The sequence below is a fragment of the Peromyscus leucopus genome, chromosome 13, assembly GCF_004664715.2.
Source record: "Peromyscus leucopus breed LL Stock chromosome 13, UCI_PerLeu_2.1, whole genome shotgun sequence".
Lineage (NCBI taxonomy): Eukaryota > Metazoa > Chordata > Mammalia > Rodentia > Cricetidae > Peromyscus > Peromyscus leucopus.
The window spans coordinates 9,951,014-9,970,049 of NC_051074.1; the positions used below are offsets into that span (position 1 = coordinate 9,951,014).

General features: G+C 54.7%; 1 protein-coding gene across 17 annotated transcripts in view; it reads right to left on the reverse strand.

Annotated features, from left to right (window-relative positions):
* The window catches only part of Kif1a (kinesin family member 1A), an 88,171-nt gene that overhangs the window by 33,356 nt on the left and 35,779 nt on the right, over positions 1 to 19,036 (reverse strand). For 4 of the 17 annotated variants that reach the window (XM_037210132.1, XM_028890656.2, XM_037210130.1 and 1 more), the window contains 17 exons: positions 18,911 to 18,986; positions 17,309 to 17,387; positions 16,331 to 16,473; positions 15,830 to 15,856; positions 14,495 to 14,628; positions 13,242 to 13,321; positions 12,847 to 12,922; positions 10,809 to 10,888; positions 10,267 to 10,373; positions 9,118 to 9,201; positions 6,357 to 6,537; positions 6,214 to 6,286; positions 5,948 to 6,041; positions 4,967 to 5,115; positions 4,434 to 4,612; positions 2,621 to 2,758; positions 1,565 to 1,813 (listed from right to left, as the gene is read on the reverse strand). In XM_037210132.1, the coding sequence (XP_037066027.1) occupies positions 1,565 to 1,813; positions 2,621 to 2,758; positions 4,434 to 4,612; positions 4,967 to 5,115; positions 5,948 to 6,041; positions 6,214 to 6,286; positions 6,357 to 6,537; positions 9,118 to 9,201; positions 10,267 to 10,373; positions 10,809 to 10,888; positions 12,847 to 12,922; positions 13,242 to 13,321; positions 14,495 to 14,628; positions 15,830 to 15,856; positions 16,331 to 16,473; positions 17,309 to 17,387; positions 18,911 to 18,986 (1,949 nt within the window). Of the gene's footprint in view, positions 1 to 1,564; positions 1,838 to 2,620; positions 2,759 to 4,433; positions 4,613 to 4,966; positions 5,116 to 5,947; positions 6,042 to 6,213; positions 6,287 to 6,356; positions 6,538 to 9,117; positions 9,202 to 10,266; positions 10,374 to 10,808; positions 10,889 to 12,846; positions 12,923 to 13,241; positions 13,322 to 14,494; positions 14,629 to 15,829; positions 15,857 to 16,330; positions 16,474 to 17,308; positions 17,388 to 18,910; positions 18,987 to 19,036 lie in introns of all 17 variants that reach the window. The other 13 variants (XM_028890661.2, XM_028890660.2, XM_037210135.1 and 10 more) reach the window with 5 other exon arrangements.

Consider the following 19,036-nt stretch of genomic DNA (forward strand, 5'->3'; position numbering starts at 1 on the left):
GGGCCTGCATAGCTGCTGTGCAGAGAAGCCAATTCTTGCCAAACTGAAAAGGTCAGGGTTGCCGAAATGAAGCCTTGCACAGAGCACCCCACGATACAGGGGGCCAGGCCTCTCATGGATGACTTTTGCTAAGCTTGGTCATTTTGTGAAATCTCAGGTCCACAAGAGGGGAAACAACGTTGGAAGGACCCAGCTCTTTTTGTGAGACTGCAGAGCCCATACCCCATTTCTCCTCACGTCACTGGCCCCTCTATCTCCTGACCCCTTGCCTACCTGACACCCGGAACCACTCCCAGGGCCCAGCAGGCATGGGAGGTCTGGTGCTATAGCCCAAGGCTTGTTGGGAGAAGCCCGTACAGAGCTGGCCTGGAATCTGTACCTCTTGCTCAGGCCCAGCAGGGTGGAAGTCCAGACCCAGACTATCTCAGAGGGAGAGGCTACCCATTTGTGTCCACCTGGCTAGCTCATCATAGCTAATGCCAGCCAATGACAGTTAGGAAAACTAATCAGAGAAGATCCTAGCCAGTGATCTGGGACCTGCTACCTCCCAGGGAGAGGGGTGCTTACACCATCACCTCCATTCAAGGAAGGAAGGAAGGAAGGAAGGAACTCCATAAAAAGTCCATAGTCTGTAAAGGACCATGCTCAGCCTTTAGCTTTCAATACTTGTGCTCCAAGATCAAGAGTTCTGAGACTCCCATTGTCCTAGAAGCAATCTCAAACTCCAGGAGAGGATGCTACTGTTGCTGTTTCAAGCAGGTAGAATATAAACCCTAGCATTTCTAAGTTACCTTTGCCTTACTGCTGCAGCCAGTGGCTAGACCTGCCTCCCTGTAGCCCCAACCCCAGCCTCCCTCGCCTATTCTAGAAACTCAGTGCCCGGGGGTTCTCTACAAAGGGTGCATGCCCATCTCATCAAGCTGGCCTGGTGGGTCAGGAGCTTGGAGCTACTGTTACCTGCTAGGCTCTACAAAATTAAAGCAGATAGGTAGAAGCCCTTCCTCCCCTACACTGGGTGGCTCACAGCCCTGCTCTTTTTCTTGGAACAGAGTGGCGTTGAATACATAGGGTATCTTCTCTTTGGACAACAGTGGAATAAGCAGAAGCCACCTTAGCTGAACCAAGCTGATTCCCAAGACAAGGGTTTGGGGCATCCTGCCTGGGGACATCTTTCTTCCCTTCTCAAATGCCCCTTGAGCCCTGCACAAGGAGTCACGGAGTCTTGGTCATTTCCTACGACCTATCCTACGGGAACTATCCCAGCCATCGCAGCGGGCACCAGGAACCCTTGGCTGTAGCTGTGTGTTTCAAGGCCCAGCCTCTCCTGCCACCGGCCTCAGACTCTTCCCCGCCGAGACAGAGCATCCATCTCCTACCTGTGCCCATGTCCCACCGTGAAGACACAAAGTGAGCCTGGCTCTCTCAGCTTCCTCAGAGACTAGCCCTAGGCTGCCCGGCCCAGAGGGTCCGGTGTCTGCCCTGATCCCCCGATCGAGTGCCACAGCAGTGCTTCTACGCAAAAGAGCTGGTTCCTCCCCAGCATGCGCGCCTCAACCTCACCAACCTTCCTACTAAACTGAACAGGGGGGGCCGGTCGTAAAACGGGTCCCGGCCGTCGCACAGCGTGTGCTCCGGAAAGACGTCGTCCTCCAGGTCCTCCTCCTCCTCCTCCTCCTCCTCCTCCTCCTCCTCCTCCTCCCCCACGCTCTGCTCCTCGGCAGGCTCGGTGGTGTCGGAGTCGGGGCTTGAGAAGGTGGGGGAGGGGGTGAGAGCAGCCATGCGCTCGCTCATGCATGTGTTGAGAAGAGGGTAGCTGTTGCAGCCAGAGATGACTGAACTGAGGTTAGTGCGACAAGACAGAAAGAAGTTAACACCAGCTACTCCGGGGAAGGTGGGGCGGGGCGGGGTGGGACAAGGAGGACTTCTGTTTAAAACCAAGCACCAACCATCAAGAGACGCTGCTTTAAAAGACAAGGAACAAAAAAAAAAAAAAAAAAAAAAATGCACCCAGTCTCCAGGGCTGGGAAGAGGAAACAAAACGAAACACCCCAAACTAACAACGACAACAGAATCCATGGTCAGCAGAAGGCTCTGGAAAGCACCACCAACAGGCATGAGTGAGAACAAGGGTCCAGGTTGGCCCTAGCCAAAGCTCTTTGAGGACCTCTTGGATGACGTGGGGGTTGGAGACTAGGTACAGACACCAGATTGGAAAACAAGGAAGGGGCTGGTAGTCTCTAATCTTGCCTCTGTGTCCCCACGCCCAAAACACCAGTGACCTACAATGCCTGCTCTAGGCCTCTGGGTGTTTATGCAACACACACACACACACACACACACACACACACACACACACACACACACTCACTCACTCACTCACACTCACAAACATGAATCACAGCAGGTGTAGCAGCAGTGACAAGATGACACCCCAGGTCTCCTAAAAAAGCTGGCCCTACAGGTACATGATGAGGAATGACTGGGGGGGAGGGGGCGAAGGACAAAAATGGAACCCTGGCTCTTTCTTGACTTCAGGCCAGGGCAGTTCAGGGTCTGGGTTCTGACCCCATGCCACCTCTGTCCCTCACTTTTTCTGCAAGGATGGGGAGGAGGTGCCCACCTGCCCACCAGCCGGAACCAGGGGAAGCGGTCATAGAAGGGGTCCCCGCCAGTCACCACGTTGTCACAGTCCTCAACGACGCTGGAGGGCACCTCTGCGGCCCTGTCATACATCTCCCGCATCAGGTCCAGGCGTTGCCTGTCGGGATTCAAAGACAATGTAGGCTCAGACCAGTGCCCAGGTGTAGCCCAGCACCCCATTCCTCCTAGGGCACCAGACTGGGCCTGGCTCCATCACCATCAGCCTGTCAGGGTCACAGGCTCAGTGGTCTGCCAGCTAGGAAGCCCTCCGTGGTCCTCAGAATTCGGCAGCCACAGGAAATGACGTACAAGTGAGAATGTCAGTTCACCACAAATGCCTCCCAAGTCTTCCTCGGTGACAGCAGAGGTGAACTGAACAGACAGGAGGACGAGGCAGAGCCCAGCTGGGAAGCTGACAGAGGAGCAGGGAGACACCCAACAACTCAGAAGTGGGACCGTAATGCAGGCGGGAAAGCTCTCGTAGTGAGCTCAAGTGAGGCAGGGAAGGGAGCGGAGAAGACAGAGTATGTTTAGATCTCACCCCCCAGGGAGGACAAAAGGTAGGGAGGAGAGAATGAGATTGTGCTCTCTAGGGGACCTGGAGTTTGACTTCTAGGGGGATAAGCATCCTCTCTGATGGTGTTACCGTCAACCTAACTTCGCAGAAGAACACAGGAGAGCCCGCAGGCACAAACAGATGGAACAAGAAAAGGGCATGCCTGCTAATCATGTTTTACCGTCCATATCCGCTATCTCCGGGAGGCCTGGCTGACCGGGAAGGGTCCTCTCTATCTAGCTCAGCGATTCTGAACCTTCCTAATGCCGAGACCCTTTAATACAGTCAGATGTGGGGACCCCTAACTGTGAAAGTATTTTCATTGCTACTTCGTAACTGTAACCTTGCTACTGTTAGGAGCTGTAATATGAATATTTGTGTTTTCCAGTGGTCTTAGGAGACCCCTATGAAAGGGTCATCCATCCCCAAGGGGTCTTGATGCACAGATTGGGAGCCTCTGATCTAGCGAATCCCTAGAGATAGCTAACAACTCATTAGTGAGCCTGCCTTCTACATACAAACCAACAGACCCCCAAGTCCACACTACTTCCCCTCTTTCTAGAGTCTCATGCACCTGACCAGAGTTCTCCCTGCCTTAAATCACCCAGGACATCGAGAAACTAGGAAAGCTCCTTGCCCAAGTCTGGACTCATTCCAGGGAGTCCCTAGAGACCAGCTGCTCCGTTTTTTTTCCTCAGAAGTCCAAGAAACACTCTGGCTTTCCTGGCCTGCTCTCGTGGCCAGTCATGGCCCTGCAGGCTTTGTGCCTCCTATTTCCAGGGCTGTGAGTGCATCCTACTCTTCTCATGGCAGATGTCTCTGTCATTACCCGGTCACCTTCACACATGGAGACTTGGCATAAATTAGAGGAGGAGTCCAAGGAGACAGAGCGCTCTTACAACACACAAGCAGTGGAAAAATTCAGTGATGTCAAAGCACTACAGATGTCCTTCCACCTTCCCAGGTCCTCAGCCTTCTGGGGGCTGAGGAGGATGGTTTCCCTCAGACATGCAGAGTGGAGAAACCAGGGCCTCCCTGTCTCTGAGGCCCTCGGCACAGACCTGGCTGGAGACACTGAGTCACCTTCCAGTCCCCTCTGCTGTCTATGTGTTCACTCAGAAGAACAAAAACATGACACCAGGAGACACACTGGTGTTATTGTGAAGCAGAACCCAGTCTTTCCTCTCCCCGGGGAAGACTCCTGTCCACCATCCACCTCACTGCCCACCAGGAGCACCTGAGTTTCTCTAGCGTCCAGTAGTGGGTGGCCCCGTTCTTCTGGTCCTGGACCTCCACGGCCACGATGGTCCGGGGGAAGGGCCGTGTCTCTCTGTCTTTGGCAGCTTCTGGGGGCAGTAGGTCTGGCGGCAGCGGGGAGTAGAGGGTGTCCGTGAGGAGGACGAACTGGAACTGGACCTGTAAGGGACAGAAGGTGGCCATGCATCCACCCCTCGCTGAGTGGAAGCCAGGTTTCCAGGGGGCTTCGCCCCACGCCCCTGAGACCTCAGCTCTATATTCCATAGTTCACCAATCTTTTCAACTAACCACTGAGAACGGCTGACCCCCCCTCGCCCCTCCCCCTCCCCCTCCCCCACAAGCCAGTAAGATATCGATTTCAGCCGATGCCTCCTTCAGCCACCCACACTGGTACCCAGTTCAGGCAAGGGCCCCCAGTCAGCTCTAGGGTTGGCTGAGTGCTGGTCCTGGGTTGTGACCATAAGCAACTAGACCATCACTCGTGGAGAACCAACCCCCTCTGACGGGCCCCACCTTCTTCTTCAGCTCCACACTGATGGCATTGGCCTCCTTCAGGAAGATGGCATTGCCCCACAGCAGGTCCCGTAGAGAAGTGAACTGGTACCACTTCCATTTCCGAAAGGCCCACAGTGCCAGCTCACACTCCCGCTCTGTCCACTGGACTGTGGGAAAAGCCGTGTACAGGGTCATCAAAGAAAGCCACAACAGAGCCTACCACAACCCAAGTCCTGAAAGGTCAAGATGGCTTGGCAACGCCAGAGGACTAGCTGGGCGGACCCTGTACCCAGTCCACACTATAGCTGGTCTGTTAAATAAAGCAGCCCTTCCATAGTCACTGGAAGACTTGCTGGGTTCTGGCCCTCTCTCCCCAGATAAAGGCTCTATCAGCCCCTCTCATGCTGGACTGGGGCCCCCATGCTCAAATTCTTAATTTCATACTAAGCCCCTTTAGTGTGGAGAAAGGAGAGCCCAGCAGAAAGACCAGCCAAACAAGTAGTGTGGAAACACCCCAGGTCACCCAAAGATTAAGTGGGCTCCCCAAATGAGCTTCCCTAATAGGTTGAAAGCCAAAGCAGCTCAGAGGCCATATCACCAGTAACAGCCACATCTGTCTTGCGGGACTGGAGGGGAGGTTGACATGCCCCTTGTTCACAGAGCCCTCCAGAGAAAGGGGATCCTCAGATGAGGTGCAGAGTGAACCAGGACTTTGGTCAAGGTCTCCATCTACCACACAGGGAGCAAGGCGAGTCCTCGCCAGCACCCATGGTTCTGTCCTGGCCCACTCCCATTAGCAAACACGGGCCTGAGCGTGTGAGATGTGTGGTCACTTGCTTCGGTACGGCCTCCCCAATCCTGTCTGTACAACAGTACCCAGAATGAAGAGGTCTATCTCCCAGGGCCAAAGTTCAGATCGGCTGACGTCCAGGGGGCCACCTGGGGACCTGCTCTTTCAGGCCCTGTTGGTGGGAGACATGCCATCTCAAGAGTCCTTACCTTCATCCTCTGGTTCTTCCTCCTCCTCATTCACCTCTGGGTAGTACCTGGAATCCATCTGCTTCTGGAGGGCCTCCAGCTTACTCTCATAGTCCTGAAGAGATAGGCAGGGCCTGTGGTACCACCACAGAGATGGAGACAGCCTCACCCAGCCCACTGGAGTGCAAGAGAGGGGCCAGGCCAGCAGGGAAGGTGGCCAGAGGGGGCAGAGATCCACTTTCCCAGTGTGCAAATAGGGGCCTGTGAAGCCAGGCGGGCATCCTCACCAGCCTCTGCTGCTCCAGCAGGTACGTGGCCTCCTCCCGTTCCCGCCGATACTGGTCTTCCAGCTCCTGGAGCCTGCAAGAGCGCGTCAGGTGAACACAAGGCCATCAGACTCGGCAGGCGGGCAGCTGACCCTAGGCCTCACCTCTGCTCCATCTCCTGCTTCATGTCGATGCCCTGTTTCTCCAGCAGCTCACGCTGGGCGAAGGCCCAGTCCACTGGCTCAGCAGGTGTCTCGGCACAGGGTGTTCGCTCACGCTCTTGGCGGGCCTGCTCGGGGTGGTTAAACCGGAACACGTGGCTCTTACCCATGATGATGCGGTTTCCTGGGAGATGGAGGCAGAACCAGCCTTGAGGTGCCTGTGGGTTCCAGGTGCCCTCAAGGGGTGGGAGAAGGAGAAGGGAGAAAGGGATGCAGGCATTTCATCTGCCTGGGTATCCCAGCATCACCCACCTCGGGAAGAGCATCCAACCCCCAAAACCCTGGCTCCAAATCACCTTTCTCCTTGGAATCTCTCTCTCTCTCTCTCTCTCTCTCTCTCTCTCCTCCCTTTCTCCCTCTCCCTCTTAAAAATTTAAAAGGGGGCACCAGATCTTATTAAAGATGGTGTGCCACCATATGGTTGCTGGGACCTCTGGAAGAGCAGGCAGTGCTCTTAGCCTCTGAGCCACCTCTCCATCCCGGTCTTTCTCCGTGGAATGGGTCCCTTTCTTGTCTCCCAAATCTAGACCCTTGACTATATGGTTTAGGTTTTGTAGGAGGGATTTGGTAAAGTTTAGAGCCACAGGCTATAGAAGCCCCAGGATGCTGTAAGGGAAGCTTAATTCTGGCAGAAGTTAAAAGGATTCAACCACCCATTGGAAAAGCAGATGTAAAGACTGCTTGTGAGGTTTCAGATAAGAACAAGGATTCCATTAGGACTTGGGCTAGAGGCTATTCACATTATGTTCTGGCCAGAACCTGGCTCCATTTTGTCCGTGTGCTAAGACTGTGTGAGAGGCTGGATTTCCGTGTTGGACTAATTAATCTAGCGGAAGACATGTCAAGGCAGCATAGCATCCAGGCAGCCGGGACATGGGCTTTAATGACTGCTGTTAGCCAGGCTTACAGTGAGAATGGAGAGCAGAAAGATTTGAAAACTTAAAAGTTCTAGTAGAACCAAGGAAGGTGTGTACACAGGCTGTCTCAGTAAGCACTTCCCTGTGTCCAATCATTCAGGTACTCGGTGGCCACTGCAGCCATGATCCAAACAGGCCCTGTTACCTCTCAAGCTGGCATAAGTGTTAGCATTGTCCAGGGGATGGTGATTTTGCAGATATATGAACCATTAGGGTTGTATGGTCACAGAGGCTTCCAAAGAGATTTCAAAGGAAGTCCTGAGAGGTCAGGTAATATGTACAGAGTAGGGTTAAATCCCTCACAGGCAGACCTCGAGAGGACAGTATATAAAGCCGTGAGAGTAAATACTGTGTTGTTATGAAGACCGCAGGATGCTAGAGATGCCAAGAACACAGAATATCTTCCGAGGAAAGCCATGAGCCACAAGCAAAGGCTTCTCAGGAAATAAGTCTTGTGGGTTACAGCTGGAGAGGCCAGAGGGATGAGACTACCAGGGCCTTTGAAGTTCACCTCACACCACCACATTCCTTAGCTTCTGAACATGGAGCTATAGGATTGAATGTTTGCCCTGCTGGGTTTTTGTCTGGCTTCAGCCCCATTCCTCCTTGCTAATTTTCTATTCCTCCCCTTCAGTGTGGGAATGTACATCCTGTCTCATCATATACCAGAAGTGTGTCATTTCGATTTTACAAAGACTCGCCCTTAAGTTTGCTCTGAGTCTAAGAGGACAACCTTAAACTCGGGCTCCTAAGCAATGATGGAACTTTAAGTGCATGGAGACTCTTGAAGACAAGATGGAATGCACTTTGCATTGTGAGATGGACACAGGCTGGGAGACCATGGGTAGAATGTTATGGGTTCAATAGGGTGTCTCCCTCAAAGGTTCATATGTTGAAGGTTGGGGGTCCAGCCAGTGGCACTATTGAGAGGTGATCAGATCATGACAGTACTAACTTCATTGGTAGATTAATCTATTAATTAGCTCACTGGTGGATGAGTGAGTGACTAGGGGGCGGGGCTTGTTGGAGGAAGTAGAGGGTATGCCTTTGAAGGGTATATCCTGTTCCCAGAACCTGCTTATTCTTTCCTCTGCTTCCGGGCTACCGAGAGGTAAGCAGCTCTGTTCCACCACAAACTCCCACGATGATGCTCTGACTACCACAGGCCCAAGGCAATGGAGATGGACTACAGACTTGGAAACTGTAAGCCCAAAGCAATCCTTCTTCCCCTAAATTGTTTCCTCTGATACTTTGTCATAGCAACAGATGGTGATTGACTCTCCTGTGAGTCAGTTCCTTGACAGTCTCCTTATTCATGTGTGTATGCCTCAGACTCATCCGCCCAGCTCTGTCTTCAGCCACATGTACATCCATGCCTCCCATCATGCAGGCAAGAGCTACATCATCTGGGGACCCACCTTATACATCCTAAATGACTTTCCCGAAAGAGACTAACGCTTCCATGCGTGTTTTTTATAGCAGAGGGTGGTGACCTGTCCCACATTGACTGCTCTGTAACACCACAGTTTGGCCAACCGTCTGTCATCTCCGGCCCTTTCTCTTGAGCCTAATCCAACAAAGTGACCATTCGGGACCTCCTCTGCATTTATAGTCTCAGGCCCAGGCACTCTAGTCCTCAAGTGCCCAGTTTGGGGACTAGAGGATCTCAGGGACGCTCATGTCCCCCTAGCAAAGCTGCCTTTTGTCGGGAGTCGACTGTCCCGAGAGGATGAGCGCAAAGGCTTTGCCTCGTCTACCCTGCAGTGCCCTGGTGCTCCCAACCATACCTGACCGCAGGATGCTGGGCTCAGTGACTTTCTTGCCATTGACATACGTGTCAGCTCCTTCACAGGGCTCCAGGGTCACCACGGCTACAAGACACATAAGAGGGGTACTGTAAGAGGTTGTTACTTCAGGGACTCGGCTCTCCTGGCCCCTGATGGGCACCACTCAGGTTTCTCATTCCAGGCTGGCCACAGAACCTGACCATGAGTAAGACCCCCTTGGATGAACCTGAGGGTCTCATCACTTAGTAAAGGAGAAAAATGTCAAGAGGGAGACTTCTGGGCCCAAGCCAAGCTGGGGAGGCAATGCTGAGCTTCACTTCTCATGTTCTTATTCAGGTCTCTAAGTGGACAAGAATAAGAAATAGTGGCTAACATGTCCCCAGGAGGCCCTAGACCCCCTTGACTCATCTGCACAGGAGAGAAATGGGGATTTGTGGATGGAAAAATCTAGGAGTGACAATTGTCCCGAGCACCATTTCAGGCCACCATCCCAAGGTAGCAAGTTAGACACGAATTCAGTAATGAATTCGCAGGCCTGAGGACGGTCAGGTGCCTCCTGGCTTGGACACCAGCCCTGCACTGAGGCATGGACACAGTGTCTGCACACCAGCTCCGAGGCAGCACCATCCTCTGCAGGGCAGTGGTGGGCAGGCCGAGAAAACAGACAGCTTCTCCCCAGCCAACAGGAGAGGATGCTCTCAAAACCCCTTCAACCCCAGAGCGGGCTCCATCCAGGTGGCCCGCTGTCCCTCTGCCCACACACACACCTGCTGTAAGCATTGCTGACACCTACCTGATTACTTAACATGCTTAGCACCCTCCTTGTCCCAGGATCCCACCATACCCCTGGGCTCCACCCTTCAAGGCAGCTGGCTCCCCAGAGCCACCGCCACTTGGCCACAGGAATCAACCAGGCCTTTCCCAAATATCTTTCTAATAGAGGGTGTCACTCAGCTATCCTCAAGGCTCATACAGTTCCTGTCCAGAAGTACGATTCAGGTTCCACTTAGAGCCAGGAAGCTGGGTGGATGAGTAGTGTGCCCTCCGAGGGCGGACCCACTAGGTCTCACTGATGCCTGGTCAGCAAGATGGGGGTGGGCAGGATGGGTGTGTGCGGGGGGGGGGGGGGGGGAGGCAGGACAACACTACCTTCTCCACCTCCCCGGGAGTCGCTCCGGAAGATGCAATGCTCCTCCTTGATGAAGTGCCCACTCAGGACGATGTCTTGCCGCCTCTCTGCATCTTCTCTGCCCACTCTGTTGAGGAATCAGGGGCAGCCTAGCAGCAGGGCCGCCCGGCACACCCACTCTGCCTGGCCCACTCCTACATGCAGGCTCCCAGGGATGCCCAGCTGGTTTTCGTGGTTTGTTTGATTTCTGGTTTTGTTTTTAAATACCAGGATATGTGTACTATGGGAACACAGGGAAGCGAGAGTGGGCACCAGACCTCCAGTGCAGCCAAGCTATCCGGAAATCCAGATGCCCCCAGAAGCACTTTGGAAAAGCAGTGTGGGCCACAAAGGGCTGATACCCAACGCAGCTCTTATGGGACAGTGCAGGATAGTGGGAACCAGGGGCCCACACCCCCCAACCCATAGACCCAGATTGGCTGGAGATGCTATAGCACCCTCACCTTGTGATTCCCTCAGCTGGATACCCTTCCCTCCACCTGATGTCCCATCCAGTCCCTACCTGGTGACTCCATCTTTGATGTAGTAGAGGAGGCACTCAGACATCAGTGGATCCTCGTTCAGATTGACAAGATGAGGTGTCTGGGGAGAAACAAGAAGGGTCACTCTCCTGGGGAGGAGCAGAATCCTCACAGTGGCCATCCCGCCTGCCCTCTGCTCAGGTACCAGACCACCGCCATCCTCAGACCTGGCCTTGTTGGGGACATAGTACCCTCCCCAGCCTGGCATAGAAGAAAAGAGACATGGAGGACAAGGGTACCCATGGAATCTTTAGGAGGGCATCCAGAACCCCAGAGCCCCAAGCTCAAGCTGGCCTCACCAGATTGGCAAGTCCTTGTCAGGGAAATGAAGGACAAAGAAAGCCCTGGGTCCAGGCTCAGCCCATCTTGACAGCAGCAGGCTCAAGGGCCTGAAGATTTTGTGGGGAGCTGGGCTGCAAGGGGATCAGTTCTTGGAAGGCCCCATCTAAGGCTTAGATGGAATCTGTGTGTGTGGGTCCTGGATGTGTAGGGTACACTCTGGGTTCCAGGGTTGGTCCTCCACCCCATCCCAAGAGTCCTAGAGATCTGACTCTGCACCATACAAGAAGGCTCCAGAAAGCTCATTCCAGGGGGACAACCTGGAACAGAAGGTTCTCCAGTGAAACTATCAGTAAGCAGGGATGAGTGGCCTGGCCAAGAAGAGTCTCTGGAGGCCTGGGGAGAACCAGCTGATGGAGTCACCACTTGGCTAACCTGCATGTTAGTGTCCGGGTCAAGGTATCTGCCTCCTGTACCCCACACCCATTGATAGCTGCCTTCTGCCCCCTGTCCCAGGTCATTCTCGCCTCAGACCCCTCCCGCCAGCTTCTAAGGAGCCATCTTCTACCTGTGTCCCAAGCAAGGGTCCTGTAACAAGGAAGCGGTACCAGGATGGGACTGCTTCCTGTTCCCCCAGGGTACGCTGGGGTGAGCCACTGCCACACTAAACTATAAATCCAAGTGCACCCCTTGAGCACGGGTGTAGAGTCCTGACCATCAGTACCGACCATCCTCAACTCGTCTGGCCAGGAAGAGCAGAGCGGAGGTGGTACCATCGTGACTCAGCAGGACCATGTTTTCCTCGAGTCTCGGGAACTCTGAGGTCCTCACGGAGTCCCACGCTACATCGTGGCTTTTCCCCCGCCCTCCCCAAGCTTTGGTCGCAGAGGTGACGACTGTCCACGTGGTCAGCCCCCTAATGTCATGTCCTGGCAACGTCACCCCTCACTTGGACACTGGTGGGGATACATGGTGGGGTCTCTGTAGTTCTGTGTCTTCCTCTGGGCAGTGCACTAGTCTTGAAAGCCAGAGATATGTGGAATGCCAAAAAAGGCTCTCTGACAATGTATTTCACTTTTGAGCAAGTTGAAGTGAGCCCCTCTGTGTGTGGCGCAGCGAACCGGCTACCGGGCCTTGAATGGCCTGGCCCGAGCCCACAGGGACGCCTACACCTGGGCCTCGCTCATGCCCCCCACCTCAAGCTATCCTTTGATACATTGTTTCTAAGCAGGCCCAGACCACGGCAGGACAGCAGAATCTAGGGGGGCTGACCCCCCACCACAGGTGTTTGGCCCTGTCTCTCAGATGCCCAGGTCACTAACTCCACTTCCCCCAGGGCAGCGTTTTCTTTGACACAAAGCAGGGCCTGGAAACTGGCTATGGCTGGGGACCATTTTCCTGGACTTTTGCGGAACCAGGAAGGAAGGCCAGAAGCTTCCAGAAGCAGCAGACCAGGAGTGGAGGTAGGTCCACAACACTCAGCTCTCCAGCCTGGGCATCACTCCCAAGTCTTTTTTCCACTCTTGAGGGATCAGGTCTAAACCTCAAGCCGTTCAGAGACCCACGTGATGTTACTCAGCCACCAGGATGTCACCACGCAATGCAAAGTCTAAGAAAGGCTGACTCATGCCTGGACCAGAATTCCATCCTGCTACCACTTCCCCCAGGACACCCCCCCCCTTTTGGCATCCACCCGTGGTAGTGCCACTTTGCCACATTGGCACATGGCCCAGCTCCTACCTTTTTGGGAGAAAACACACCCAAGGTGCCACCATCTTCCCTCATGGCCACACCCATCTCAGCCAGCAAGGCTTCCCTGGAAGACAGAGCTGCCGTCAGCACAGGCTCAGAGGCTTCCAGGACTAGCCTCACTCTGCCCGACCCACCCACCAACCAGGAACTATCAGCAATGCCTGGGCAGCGTCCACCGGTGGGACTGTGCCCACCCGCGGATCTGTTCCTCAAGGCCTCAATGGCCAGGGGTCAGTGCCACGCATTAGCTGCCTGGATCAGCCAGCACAGATGTATCCCACGGCTGGCAGGCCACCTCCCCCAGGGCTTGGGTTTCCAGGGTCGGAGGCCAGGACTCTCTGGCTGTGCCCCCACCCCCAGGCCTGTTCCCCCGCACTGCTCACCTCTCCATCCGGATGGCTTCTGTCCGCCGTAGCTTCTCCTCCCAGGTCTCATTGAGTTCAGCGATGATCTTCTCTGTTTCCTGGGGAGCGAGACCAAGCACAGTGAGATCCTAGGGAGTATATGCGTGTGTGGGGGCTGGGAGTGGGGAAGGCAGGGTGTCAGAGGATGCAGGGGAGCCAGGGAAGGGGCTGCAGAGAACTCGGGCTGACTCTCAGGCACCTCCCGGCACTCGAGATTCTGAGGGGTCGAGGGGAGGTACAGCGGACTCTGCTGTGAACACACCCCATAGAACAAGGACGGCAAAATAAATCAGGAGGGTAGAGGAAGCAAGTGCCCCTGGAAAACACTGGACGCAGCTCCCAAACGTAACAGTCCCTTCTCAGGACATGGCCGCACGCCTCATCCATGACACTGTCCCTCGTTCCCTTTCCCGCTTATGTCCTAGCTCCTCCTTCCCAACACTTCTGCCCCCAAGTCCCAAATAGGCCATGCGTCCCACACCCTGAAGCTTTATGCTCCCTGCTTCTTGGTCTCCCTATATTACTCCTCACACTAGCCTCTGCCCCTTGTCTCCCGGGCCCTCAGCCCCTAGGACTGGGCCACACTGCATTCGGAAGGAGTGTGAGGCTGGAGCTAGCCAAGCACAGTGTTGGGGAGCAGGGAACACATCTGAGAGGGAGAACAGACAGCCTGGAAGTAGCTAAGAGCCTGAACATCATCTTGGCGAAGGCAGCTCATCAGGACACCAGGCAGAGCTGCCAGGACCCGCAACGGCACCATAGTGGCGCTGCTGGAAGCCGGCGCCCCCACCCCAGCCTCTGCACAACCCACTGTTTCCTGTACCAGCGCCCGCTCACCCAGTTCAAGACTCAGTGTGAACCCTGTGCCTGACATTCCTCACTTGGGCTTCCCTCCCCTGGCACTCAGGGTCAAGGCCATCCAGAGAGGTCCGAGACCTTTCAAAGGCACTTACTGCCCAGAAGTTCACTATCTGAACCTCGTGCAGCCTGGTGCCTGAATGCACTAGCTATTCTGGCTGCTGTGGGTGGGCTGGCCACAGTGTACCAGGGTGGCCACATCCCAAAGACTTCCATTATTATATCACTCTGATCCTGAGAGGCGAGGCTGTACATAAGGGGTATCTCAGAGGTCACAGGCAAGAGTCCTCCCTCACTTCTCTAGGCCTGCCTTGTCCTACAGGCTGATGCCCATCACCCCCACCCCGAAGTGCCCTGGACCAGGTGGCCCTCACCTTCAGCCTTTCAATAGCCTCCTCACTGCCTGGAGCAAACAGGATGCGCTCATGGAGACTGGACACAGAGGCCGCACGGCTGGACAGGGCTGAGAGCGAAGATGAGGGGCTCATGCCCACCAGGGCATTGGTCACTGTGGAGAGATTGTTAGGGGCGTGGCTTAGCTGGGCCCCACCAGAGTTATGGTTCCTACTCTCAAGGTCGGGCATGTCTAAGGCATGAAGGGACGAGGGCAAGATAGAAAGGGAGAGAGAAGAAAAAGAAGCGGTTGGGGGAAGCAGGAGGCAGGGGAAGGGAAGGCAAGAATTGGGAAACACAGGCAAGGCCCAGCAGCCTGGCCCAGCCGCCCAGGACAAGCGCATGCAAGATCCTCTACCCTCGGCCCTGCTGCTCCCCTGCCTCACCCCCAGGCTCTCTCCCCTCAGCAGCACCCACAGCCCCTCTGTACCACATTCCGCTCCACTCCCCCTTTGACTAGGGCCTTTCTGCAGCCCCTGTACCTGCATCGAAGGCCCATGACCATTAGCCGCCTCACAGCACCCCTGCACCTGAGGCCAGGAGCTCACCTAAGCTCGCTCAGGCACCTGTCCTCCCTACACCCCAATGTTCATGTCCACCTTCTGCGGATGGGCTGCACCCCTGCTGCAAGCCGAGCTGGACTCAGCATCCCGCTGAACCCAGAATGGGCCCAAAGGACACTCCTGAGGGAGCCCCTACTCTTCCATCCCCCCCCCAATCCCGTCAGCCCTTAAAGATGGGGAGTCGGGCTGTGACGCCTGGAGGAGAAGTACCAGGCCCTTCCCAGCAGAAGCAGACACACAGCAAAGCAGCAGCCAGCACAGGACAGCACGGGGTACTGGGGAAGTGAACCCCAAGGATCCAGGTCTCAGGGTGGAGGAGACACCGCGGGGCAGGGCTTGGCAGCAACCATGGCTTTATCTCAGCCTCAAGACACTTTCAGGGACCCAGACGTGGGGGTAGCTGGAGCAGGAGCAGGAAGAGGTAGGTCTGCCTGGGCCAGGAGCCAGGAGAGCATGGCCTTCTGGCCCTCCAAGTCCTCAGGCTCTAACATCTGACCTTTCTAGGCCCAGGGGTGCTCGGGAGTCTGGCCCCAGCCACTTTTGGCTTCACTCTATTTATGGCCTTTGTTTCCCACACAGGGAGGGATGAACCAGAAACGTGGCTGGGAGGCAGATGCAATCCCCCATCACTTTACAGCCCTGAAGTGGGGGAGGCAGGAGAGGTAGGGGGGGTCCCTCCCCTCCCGTGCTGCCCTGTGGCCCCCATGGCCGGGATGAAAGCAGGGGTGCGGAGCGGCAGTGGGGAATACACACATTTGGGTCCTCCAGGCACAGTGTTGGCTAAGGGGAGGGCAGGCAGGGGAGGAAGAGACAGAGAAACAGAGCAGTTTGTCTCCCAAGGGTTCACGGACCCATCTCACAGAGTGCTTAGCTTGGGGTAAAGTGGGTCTTCGGTGTAGGGACATGGTACCCACCAAAATCCCAGCAGCTGCAGCTGGCTGGCCTGTGGGCTTCCAGGAAACATTCCCTGGCCTGCGTGGGCCAGCTCCAAACCCAAACCGCGCAATCCATCCAGGCCAAGGCCAGAAAACCCGGCCCTGTCCTTGCCCGCCCAGGCCTCCCACCCCGAGGCATCCTGCCCAGGAGCTGGAGGAGGGATGAGGTTGTGGACAGCTTAAACGCTTCCCGACAACTGTGGCTACAGTCAACAGCACATGAGTAGGAGGCGGCCCCAGGAGAGAGGGCATGAGGCCCAAGAGCTCCCTAGGTCTGAGGCCCCTGCCCTACCCAGGGCAGGCTGGCACAGACACTCACTGTCAGTGATATCGCCAAGACCTTGGGCGTACAGCAGGTCTCGCAGCCTGGTCACTTCATCCTTCAGCTCTCGAATCAGCTTATTATTGGGGTCTTCGTTGATAATGGCGTTACAGCGGATCTGTTTGGCCCGGTCTGCATATCTGGACAGCAAAGAGATGTAGGAGTTGGGGGATAGGTCCATATAGCATGCCCAGGGGTGTTCAGAACTCTGCCTGGTGAGTTTGGCTGGGGAGAAAATCTTTGACCTAGGCTGGCAGAATGAGAAATCACCCCACTGCCCTAAAGGGTAGCCTCTGGGACCGCTGTCCAGGAACAAGCTACAGGTGGGATAATCCAGCCTGCCTTGTCTACTTAGGAAACTGAGGTTCCGGGGCAGAAGGCACAGGGCAGTGTCCTCCTCCATACTGACAGCCTGAATCTGACAGTCCAGGGTTGAGAGGGCTGTTCTAGAACAGGGGTGCAAGATGCATGTGTATGTGAGAACGGGCACCCATGCCTATCACAGCTCAGGATGCTATTTGTCATCCCAGAAGCACATGTGAGTTTGCCGTGGCACAAGCTCTATTTTCCACAGAAAGTGTACACTCTCTAGAGGCCAAACATTCCCAACCCAGTCAATCAAGCTGCCTTCTGCATCAGGCTTCCCATCCCCAAATGCCCACCTCTTAGTGGGAGATTTTGGGAGAGCTCATTGGCCCTTATTTGCGAATTTAAAGTCCTCCACTCCCACAGCCAGAAATATGTCTTTTCCAGCGTGGTGCCACAGAGGTCTGGGTCACCTGCAGCCCTGATATGTGCCCCAGAGGATACTAGGGACAGAACAGGGCCCACAAACACCCTGGTGTTCCAGCACCGTTACTGCTGGCCTCTGAGTTCCTGCAGAATGCTTCCCAAAGGGACACCCCTTTTTTCTGGTGTTTTTGGCTGAAACATGGAAAGACGTGTTCTTACCCCAGGGTCCCCTGCAGAACGTACCTCAGTGTGCTGAGGGTCTCATCATAGTTGATGTCTGCAGGGCTCAGGGCCGCCACCATGGCTGTCCTTGAGTTACCACCTGTGGGAAGACAATCAGTTTGTACACAAGGTCCTCTTCCTAAAGCTACAGGTCTAGGAGATGATGAAGCCCGGAGAGGAAACTGAGTCACACTCCTGTGTTATGTAGACAGTGGCGGGTTGGGCCTTCCTTGGCTGCCCTTCAGCTCCCATTAGCCATTTTCCAACCATGGGCCTCCTTTTCCCGACAGCAGAGATAAGTTGAGGGGAGTTTTTATTTTGTTTTGTTTTGTGTGTTTGGGTTTTGATTTTGTTGTTTATTTGCTTGTTGCTTTGGTATTTATTTCAGTATTTGTGACCAATTTTTTTTTCCTACTCATTTTTATCTTTTCCATTTGAAATACTCGCCTGAATATTTGCCACCGGGTTCTTGGCTTAGAGTCAGTAATAACTAAAGAAACAGCGGTTCTTGGATTCCTCATTGTCTGAGTGTTGGAGAGGAACCCTGTTAGGCTCAGTTGCCTCAGTGGCCCTGACAAAGTTATGTGCTGAGACTGCTTCACTCCTCAGGACTACCCCTGTCCATGCTCCAAGTTTGCCCAGGCTTGCCTGCTTTACCTCAGAGCACTGTGTCCTGGGGCCACATCCCCGATGTGTGGCTCTCCAATGAGTCTCCGATAGAGACCACGAGGAGAGAAGGGCTTGGGCACACACCCCAAGAATGGCTATAGGGGAGGATTCTCCCCGAGGACCTCCTCTAGTGCTAAAACTGGTTGTGACCCCATGAGAGAGGTCTGCTTCTTCCTTAGGTCTCATCTCAGGCAAAGGAACAGGTGATTGTGGCAACAGTCTTGTCCTCTCACTAGGACCCAACATGCTTTCATATACGTGAGGCCGCCATGACACACGATGCTGGCCTGAGATCGATATCAGCGTAGCCAACTGTGGGATGCAGAGTCATGTAGCCGAGGAAGGCAGGGAGTCCCAACCAAGATCTATTTTATCACCTCCGGTGTCAGCTCCTCCAGCTATAAGGGTATCCAGAGGGGACCCTGAGGTCATTTTGGAAAAGACATCAGCCTTCATCTCTCAGCCTTCATCTCTCCATCATCTCTCCCCACTCAGAATTCAGGCAGCAAGGAAGAGGTTAATGTCAGCCCCTCAAATCCTAGGTCAGCAGGACTCCCAGAACCAAGAACTAGGTCCGTGTTATAGACACAAAACTAAAGGTCCAGAGGATGGTGGGAATTTGTTCAGGTGCCTTAAACAAGTTCACCCACGAAGGTAGACACCAGAGCATGTATTCTGTGGGCCCCAAAGGCCATTGTGGCCCCCCAAACTTGCTTTGGTTCACCCGCCTTTGCCCAGGGCCTTCCAGAAGGGTTGTATTATGAACCAACTGGCCCTTCCAGGGTTACTTTGGACTTGTCCAGAAAGGGCAAGAGGCTGTGTTGTGGCTGAGCAACAAAATGTTTCTTTTCTCGCAAGGAGATTAGTGTAGCACAGAGGGGAAGCCAAAAGCCCAGTGACCAGGGAATTAATGCCGCTCACCCACCGGTGACTAGGGAATTGGCACATACTCACCCAGGTTCTCCCGGAGAAGCCAGGTCAATACGGAGTCTCGGTAAGGGATGAAATCTGTCTTCTTCTTTTTCTTGTTCTGTGGGGACATTCAAGGTCAAGCCTGAGTCTACTGGAAGGGAAAGGAAG